Raw genomic sequence first — 9,456 nt, 5'->3', positions numbered from 1 at the left:
GGTGGACCAATGGTACAGAATAGAGGACACAGAGACCAATTCACAAAATTACAAATTTCTTATATTTGATAAAGGGGCTAAAAGCATGCAAGGAGAAAGGATAGCATCTTCAACAAATGGTGCTGGGAAAACTGGAAATCCATATGCAACAAAATGAAGCTGAACCCCTTTCTCTTGCCATGCACAAAAGTTAATTCAAAATGGATCAAAGAGCTTGATATCAAACCAGAGACTTTGCGCCTGATAGAAGAAAAAGTTGGCTCCGATCTACATATTGTGGGGTCGGGCTCCAAATTCCTTAATAGGACGCCCATAGCCCAAGAGTTAAATACAAGAATAAACAAATGGGACTTACTTAAACTAAAAAGTTTTTTCTCAGCAAGAGAAACAATAAGAGAGGTAAATAGGGAACCTACATCCTGGGAACAAATTTTTACTCCTCACACTTCAGATAGAGCCCTAATATCCAGAATATACAAAGAACTCAAAAAATTAAACAATAAGATAACAAATAACCCTATCAACAAATGGGCCAAGGACCTGAAAAGACACTTCTCAGAGGAGGACATACAATCAATCAATAAGTACATGAAAAAATGCTCACCATCTCTAGCAGTCAGAGAAATGCAAATCAAAACCACCCTAAGATACCATCTCAGACCCTGTCTTTTAAAAAAAAAAAAAGGAGGGGAGGGGGGCTGGGGATGTGGTTCAGTGGTAGAGCACTTACCTAGCAAGTGAAAGGCTCTGTATTCAATAGCCAGTACCACAAAAGAAAAAAAAAAAATCAATGAATTTTAATACAACAATATGAAATGTTCATTTTAATTCAGAATCCAAATAGCAAATAACCTTTAACTAACACACCTGTTTTGCTGTAGTATTAAAAAAGTTACTACGATCATTTGAGAAAGCTATTAAAATACTTCTCAATTTTCAAATTATGTATCTTTCTGAGGCCAGACTTTATGTATTTCAGCTTATACAACATATACAGCTGTCTTCTACTAGACCAGAAATTAAGATTTGCAAAAAATGTACAATAAGTCTCTGAATTTTTTTGTTTGGAAAAAAATTGCATAAAAATGCTATTTATGCTAAAATGTCACTTGTTAAATTGCAATATAGGTATTACTCCTAAGTGAATATTTTAATGTACCAATTTTAATTTTAATATAAACATGTACAAACAATAGTAAGGAAAAGCTTTGGGGGGTTCTCAATAATTTTAAGTGTAAAAGTGTCAGAGATCAAAAAGTTTGAGAAGTGGTGAACCACACATGATTAGGTGACAAGTTCAATATTTTTAACTTCTCAGAACAGTAAATAAGTTTTATTTCAACTCTGTACATTTCATGATTGTTTTAAAATTTACAAACAATTTCACATGTAATCTTAAATTTATTCTCATGAGAAAATGATTGCCACCTTAGGGCTTAATAGGGTGCCAAATTAATCCTACCCAGTGTAGAACGTTCCCCAACCTGCCTCTCTGTCCCTCAGCTTTGCTAAACAATTGTTCTCGAGTTGCAAAGTAACTAGGAAATATCACTGTTGTAAAACAGTGGAGAAAAATTCTTCAACGATCACTCGTGGGGCGGGAGGTGAGTCTTCTCAACGGACCCTGAACGGTGACTCCTGGGTTTTCCCTGACTTCCATCAACCTAGCCTGGCGGAAGTCCCGTGCCGCCCTCCGCAAGCGTTCTCCAGAACCGCGGACTGCACGCCCCACGCCCACTGGGGGCGCCCAAGCTCCGCTCACCCTCTCCAGGTAGGAGCGGGCGTAGGCAGGACTTGGCGGCCAGCTCCGAGGCACCTGACGTCAGCAAGTACCCCAGCAGCACCCCGGCCACGCCCTTTCCCCCGCCTCCTGCCGACGGGCTTGCCCTGGGGCACGATTGGCTGGCAGTCGGCGGGCGAGTGGCACCCAGGCGCCTGCCCGCTTGCGGGGCTTCTCCTCAGCGGCGTCGCAGGGTCCAGTGACCACCTCGGCCTCCCTCCGAGGTCCGTATGGCCTCAGGCTCTCCAAGAAGGTGTCCCCACGCTCCCCGAAGGCTCCGGCGCGTCTCCGGAAACCGCAGTCAGGAGAAGTGGCACCACCGCTCGACAGCCTAGCGCGGCCGTGACGTCAGGCGGGCGCGAGCTGCGATTGGCCAGAGCATGTGGTGTGGGAGGGCGCTGGTGCAAGTGGTTGGGCGCGCGGCTCGGGGGCGGAGCCNGTGGGCGCGTGGACCGGGAGGGACTGGGCAGGGTTTGGTGGCCCCCGCGCCGCGGCTGCGGACTCCGCCTGGGCTCCCTGTGCTGCGGGGGAAGATGGTTAGAGAAATGCTGGGGCTGGTACGGGAAGTCCGGCGTCCCCTGCGGAACCGGCCTGAACCCCTGGGTTACTGCAGCGTGGGCGCCTTCACTTGTCTGCCCTGGCAGGAGGAGGTCAGTCCAGCCTTGCTCCTCCAGTTGGAGGGCGGGCTTGCAGGTTTTGTGTCTTGGTATCCGTGTGCCTGTTTTAAAGGAGTGAGAGTGTGTGTATTGGAAATTATGGAACAAGTTCTTCTAGCTTTAGGCATTTTAGACTTTGCAGGAAAGTGTAGAAAGCGCTTTAATAACTGGTTAAGGGGAGAAGAGTTGCTCATTGGGAGCATCCTGGGCTCATATTAACAGTTTTAAGTTTAAATCATATACGGGTGATTTACAGTACCCTAAATGAGTCTGGATTGCAGGGCAAAATCTGGCCTGCTGCCAGTTTTTGTTATGTCCCATGAGCTCAAATGTTCTCATTTTTAAATGAAGAAGAATCAAAAGAAAATATTTTGGAACACGAAATTTAAGTGCAATTCAGATATCAATTTCCATAAATGGATTGATTGGAACACAACCACGCTTAGTGTACACGTTATGTGTGTTTGGGGCATTACCTAGTTCTTGCATTGCTTAGTCTACAAAAACAGAGTTGATAATGTCTGGCCCATTATAGAAAAAAAGTGCCAAGCGCTGCAATGACATCCATTGAATATAGTAAATTTCGCCTATTTAGAATGAAATTAGCTGTGGAAGAATTATTGAAACAGTCACACAAATTATTTTACTAATTAGGAGCCCAGATTGAAAAAGACTGAATTAAATCTCACTGGGACATTGGTAAAAAGTTTTGGAATGTTTAGCATTGAAAAGTGAATTCAGCAAACATTGGTATGCAGCATTCTTGAGCAGCTTTGTAGAGGCAGGGAATGGCAAAAATATTTGACTCTGGAAACACGGAATCCAGAAGTCAGTGTAAAAAAAAAAATAGGTTGGGGCTGCATCATAGATGAACAAGACTCCTTAGGAAGAGGGGCATACAAAGGAAGAAAGACTGTCTATGAAGTGCTACAGAATCTCAAGTCAAGAATTGGAGTAGAAGGCTGGGATATAGCTTAGTTGGTAGAGTGCTTGCTTCTCATGCACAAGGCCCTGGGTTCAATCCCCAGCACAAAAAAAAAAGGAAGAAGAAGAATTGGAGTAGGATGTTGAGTTGGCAGTTAAGAGAGTGATTGTGGTAAGTGATCAGCTGTGATTATCGGTAGGAAAAATGATGGTCAAAATAGGGCTGACCAGTGGGCCAGCAGCATTCCTGCAGGAGCCCAGTGAGTATGAAGAGTGGCAAGGCTGCAGATTGGAGCAGCAGTCATAATTGATAATCCGTGAAATGGCCAAATTCATTATTGGGCTCAGATCTAGAACTGCTCCTTCACTAGGGTTCTATGACATTCAGAAATATGATATAATGGACTTTCTTTCTCTTAATATTAGTGTTTTAGGACAGATCAGACAATTTGTAACAATGCCTGAAATAAACACCAATCATCTAGATGAGAAACAAGTCCAACTCCTTGCAGAGATGTGTATTCTTATTGATGAAAATGACAATAAAATTGGGGCTGACACCAAGAAGAATTGCCACTTGAATGAAAACATTGACAAAGGTATTATTATTATTTTCTAGGCATTTCAGGTTAGCTGAGAAAAGTACTCTGGTAAAGGAGATTCATTCTTTCTTTCGTGGTGGAGGGGAAAGGCCAGGGGAGTGCTGCACCACTGAGATATATTCCTAGCCCTAGGAGATGCAATTCTTAATCCTGTATCTTATGTTTGATTCCAGTTATGTGATATAATAAAAATCTGCCTTTCTGCCTTCCTTGGTTAATAGCTATTTCCACTTCATGTCTTTTGCTATACAGGTTTCGTGTAAAACTGGGAATAGACTAATTTATACCTGTTGAGCCTTTAAGCCTTTCTTTCTAATGAATGGAGAGAGGCAGGTATTGTAAAGGGGTGCATGTGTCTTCACAACTCCCCCAATAACAGAAGACTAATGGCCTAAGCTGAATATCTCTGAAAAAACATTTGGCCTGTAGCAAAGCTGCCAAGATCACTATTTCTTTCACTTGGCAGCTAACTTCCTTGCTGGTATGCCAGAACTCTTCTCCATTATAGCACAAAGATTATTCAAAGGTAGAAGACTATGGGAACAAAAGCAAAAATGGTAGCAAGTTGCTAGTAGTATTCTGAATTGCAAGGAGATAATTGGGCAAATAATTGGTATTTTTTGACTAATGGTATTTCTTTTGCTTTCAGGATTATTACATCGTGCTTTTAGTTTCTTCTTATTTAACACTGAAAATAAGCTTCTGATACAGCAGAGATCAGATGCTAAAATTACCTTTCCAGGTTAGTACACTTAATGTACAAGGTAGATTTTTGGGAACTCTATATTTTATTCTTTATCACCAAACTTCCTGGAGCTATGTCAAAAAGGAAAATCCTGGGAATGACATAATTTAATATTCTACATAAAATAAACTTACAGAATGTGTGCAGCCTAATTAAACAGCAATAAAGAATATATACTCAAGGGATAGGGGTGTGTGTGTGTGTGTGTGTATAATGTTTTGTTTTGTTTTGTTTTTGTGGTGCTGGGGATCCAACCCAGGGCCTTGTGCAGGCACTCTACCAAATGAGGTATATCCCCAACCCTGTATATATGTTTTCTAAAACTTTGGGTCTTCTACACATTTTTGTCTTTTCAGTTAAGGAGGCATTAATAAAAATCTTACCTGCAGATGTCCATTTTACAAAACAATTACTGATAGCCCATTGTAACTGATTTTAAAACCCTAAAAGATCTTTTAACTTATTTACCTGTTAATTCATAAAACTTTTTCTTGATCTTTCAGACCTACCTTGAAGAAAAGTTAATTTATACCTGTATTAACATTTTCCAGGTTGTTTTACCAACACTTGTTGTAGTCATCCATTAAGTAATCCAAGGGAGCTGGAAGAAAATGGTGCCATCGGTGTAAGGCGAGCAGCACAGAGGCGTTTGAAAGCTGAATTAGGAATTCCTTTGGAAGAGGTAACCAACTTTATTGAGCAGTTATATAAGCTGAAAAATAAGTGTATAGTAAGACTTTTTAAAAAATATATGTTAAAAATTCTTTGGGGGGGCCAGGGTTGTAGCTCAGTGGCTGAGCGCTTGCCTTACATGCGTGAGGCACTGGGTTCGATCCTCAGCACCACATGCAAAAATGAAGGAATAAAACGGGGATATTGTGTCCACCTGCAACTAAAAAAAAATTCTTTTGGCATCACTGGGGACCGAACCTGGGACCTGAGACCTTGCACATACTAGGCAAGTGCTCTACCACTGAACTACTCTTCCAACCCAACACAATTTTTGAATAAAGAACATTATTTAAATTTTGATTTCTTAATATCACTTCTCAGCATTTCACTCAGTACTGAAATCAGTTGATTTATTAATCAGTCTATAAAATTGACTAATTGGTCAAAACAATGATGGAGTGGCTGGGGTTGTGGCTCAGCGGTTCTATTGCATGTGCAAGACCCTGGGTTCGATCCTCAGCACCTCATAAAAAAAATAATAATAAGTGAAATAAAGATGTTGTGTCCAACTACAACTAAAAAATAAATATTAAAAAAAAAAAAAAAAAACAATGATGGAGCCAGGTATGGTGGCACATGCCTGCAATCCTAGCAACTTGGGAGGCTAAGTCAGGAAGAGCACACCAGCCTTAGAGATTTAGCAAGGCCCTCAGCAACTTAGCGAGACCCTGTCTCAAAAAATTAAAAGGGCTGGGGATGGAGCTCAGTGGTAAAGCACCCCTGGGTTCAATCCTAGTACCCCTCCCCCCAAAGTGGCTATTTTCTTGTGGAAATTGTAGAATCTTGAACTACAAATCTGGTTGTGCAAATTGAAATAATTCAGTTTGCAGGCATGGTGGTACCACCTATAATTCCAGCTATTCAGGATGTAAAGGCAAGAGGATCACAAGTTCAAGGCCAACCATGGCAACTTAGCAGGACTGTCTCAATTTTTCAAAAAAGGGACTAGGGGTGTAGCTCAGTGGTATAGTGCCCAGGTTCAATCCCTAGTTCCAAAAACAAGAGCAATGAAAAAACCCTTTTTACCCCTGCTGTTGTCCTATGTATTTGTTTATTTCTACTGGTTCTTTTTAGTTATACTTGACAGTAGGATCCATTTTGATATAATTATACAAGCGTGGAATATATTTTAGTTAATTTAGACCCCATTCTATTTAAAAACACCTAGGTAAATAAAGAGTATGACTGTCTCATCTAGTTAAAATGGTAAATTTTTTCTCCAAAAGTAAATCTAAAACATGAATGTTATATTTCTAGTTTAACTACTGTTTTTTTAAGTAATTTTATTTTTAGTGCATTGTGGTTATACGTAATAATGGGGTTCATTTTGACATATTCATAGATGCAAATAACATTTTTCTCTATTAGAATGTCTAGTACTATTCCCTCCCCTTCCCTCTCCCTCATCCTCTTCCTTTTCTCTAATGGACTTCCTCTTTTTTTTTTTAACAATACCTTTATTTGTTTATTTTTATGTGGTGCTGACGATCGAACCCAGTGCCTCACATGTGCAAGGCTGGTACTCTACCACTGAGCCCCAGCCCCAGCCCCAGCCATTTTTAGGCCAGGGGGGTACTGGGATTGAACCCAGGGGTGCTTTACCACCGAGCTCCATCCCCAGCTCTTTTAATTTTTTGAGACAGGGTCTCGCTAAGTTGCTGAGGACCTTGTTAAATCTCTAAGGCTGGTGTGCTCTTTCTGTCTTAGCCTCCCAATTGGTGTGTTACACATAATATTGGAATGAATTGTGATGTTTCTAAAATTTTTTGAAAAAAAATTCAACTATGTTTGGTTCTATGAAAAAAAATTTAAAACATGAAACAATGTAATAATTTTTCCATTTATCCTCAATAAGAGAATAATACTTTAGAATTTTTAATGCTACAACTGTACTGCTGTTCAAGATATTGATGAAATGTGGTGAGTTAATTTTTGATTACTTCTTGTTGAGGTTTTAATATTTCTTTTTACATACTAGGTTCCTCCAGAAGAAATGAATTATCTAACACGAATTCACTACAAGGCACAATCTGATGGTATCTGGGGTGAACATGAAATTGATTATATTTTGTTTATGAAGAAGAATGTAACTTTGAATCCAGATCCCAATGAAATTAAAAGCTATTTTTATGTGTCCAAGGAAGAACTAAAAGAACTTATGAAAAAAGCAGCCAGTGGTGAAATTAAGGTTACTCCATGGTTTCAAATTATTGTGGACACATTTCTCTTTAAATGGTGGGATAACCTGAATCATTTGAATCAGTTTGTTGACCACGAGAAAATACATAGACTGTGAATGTGTAAATGAATGATTATTGAAAATTTTCCTTATCTAGTAAACTTAGGATGGTTTTATTGTTGTTTTAAAATTGGATTCCCCATTAGGACAAGTTTCATGATATTTGGATACATTACAACCAGAGTTTGTGTGGGGGAAAAAATTCAGTTGGCATATAATTTTGTTTCACACCCCATCTACATGCACTGTTATTTGTAAAAAAACATTTATGAGAGAATTGTAAAATGAGAGAGCAAATAAAACGTGAACTGTCCAAATACACGGTTATGACAAATTGAAGAAATAGTAAAGTTCTTCATTTTTTTTATATTTTGAAAAATATTTTCAGAACACTCTGCTTGCTGTTGGCCTGGTGCTTTATATATAAATGAATTTGTATCATAGTCCAGAAAAATGAGCAAAGAAAACTGTTTGCTTAGATCCTTTAAAACATTCCTTATTAACAGATTAAACTGTCAGAGCAGGTTTAAGGAAACCTGTGCACAGCCAACTCTGGGTATCCACACAGGTTTTGTTTTGGGACTCCCTTCATACCAAAATCTGCAGATGTTTAAGTCCGTTAGTTTGCCTATGACCTACACACATCGTCCCTTACACTTTAAAACATCTCTGGATTATTTAATAATGTAAATGTTACATAAAGAGTTGTTACACTATATTGTTTAGGAAACAATGGCAAGGAAACGTTTAATACACATATGATTTTTTTTCCAAATATTTTTAATCTACAGTTGATTGAATCCTTGGATATGTAACACAGATGTGGAGGGCCAACTGTATATCCTAATTTCTGTCATTCTAAGTTGATTTTGTGATTCAGCCTTTCTGAAAGTATCATTTTGATACTTAACAGTCAACTGTTAACTTTTGGTAATGATTTTTTTTTTAATAAATTTTCTTTTAAAAAGTATTTACAACTTTGCAAATTTTTACAGTGCAAATTTCTTACTCTCTGTTGGGAATTGCGTCATACATTATAGGGTTAAGAAAACTATAGGCACTATGGACATTTGTTCTGGATAGTTCTTTGTTGTAGCATTAAGCAGCATCTCTGGGCTCTACACATTAAATGTCATGACAACCAGAATTACACCAGATACTGCCAATATCCACTAGGGGGCAAAGTTGCGCCTTGGTAAGAACCACTGTTCTATATCTTTAGTAGGGGAAGAATAGCGTGAAAAATCTGCATAGATTCAGATTATGCAATGGGTGTATGTTAAAAATGTACCTTGATTAATGCACTTTTTAAAATTGCCATAGATTTCTCAAATTTGAAATCTTAAAAATAGTTTTATTATCTTTAAATGCTGTATAATAATAAAAAAATTATTTCTTACAAAGCTAGATGTTTTATAATTCAATTTCTTGTTCATCCTGAACAATTAACTTATAACTTAAGACTGTGTAACAAGTATTTTATTGAGAAGCAAACACAATAAACAGTTACCACATTTTAATACTGTTGTCTAGTTTGTCGAATATTAATAAAATAATAGGTTAGACCTCTATTTTTTTTTTTTTTTTTTGGTACCAGGGATTGAACACAGGCATTGCTTAACCATTGAGTAAAATCCCCTGGCCTTTTTATTTTTTATTTGAGTCAGTTTTGCTAAGTTGCTTAGGGCCTAAATAAGTTGCTGAGGCTGGCTTTGAATTCGCCATCCTCCTGCCTTTGCCTCCTGAGCCACTGGGATTACCGGCCTGCGCCACTACAT

General features: G+C 38.8%; 1 protein-coding gene across 1 annotated transcript; it reads left to right on the top strand.

Annotated features, from left to right (window-relative positions):
• Positions 1-1,888: 1,888 nt before the first annotated feature.
• On the top strand, positions 1,889-9,198 carry Idi1 (isopentenyl-diphosphate delta isomerase 1). Its single transcript, XM_048812600.1, has 5 exons — positions 1,889-2,033; positions 3,787-3,959; positions 4,612-4,704; positions 5,259-5,389; positions 7,418-9,198. The coding sequence occupies exons 1-5, from the start codon at positions 2,011-2,013 to the stop codon at positions 7,733-7,735; spliced, it is 738 nt and encodes a 245-aa protein (XP_048668557.1). The 5' UTR covers positions 1,889-2,010; the 3' UTR covers positions 7,736-9,198.
• The last annotated feature ends 258 nt before the right edge of the window (positions 9,199-9,456 follow it).

This window comes from Marmota marmota, unplaced genomic scaffold, assembly GCF_001458135.2.
Source record: "Marmota marmota marmota unplaced genomic scaffold, marMar, whole genome shotgun sequence".
Classification (NCBI taxonomy): Eukaryota; Metazoa; Chordata; class Mammalia; order Rodentia; family Sciuridae; genus Marmota; species Marmota marmota.
The sequence above is the reverse complement of the archived record's forward strand: the minus strand, read 5'-3'. Positions and strand labels throughout refer to the sequence as shown.

Excerpts from the sequence above, each read along its gene's own strand:
- Idi1 (XM_048812600.1), top strand. The coding sequence starts at position 2,011 with ATGGCCTCAGGCTCTCCAAGAAG. Across the intron at positions 3,960-4,611 it reads GAATGAAAACATTGACAAAG|GATTATTACATCGTGCTTTT; the intron begins GTATTATTATTA and ends TTTTGCTTTCAG. Across the intron at positions 4,705-5,258 it reads TGCTAAAATTACCTTTCCAG|GTTGTTTTACCAACACTTGT; the intron begins GTTAGTACACTT and ends AACATTTTCCAG.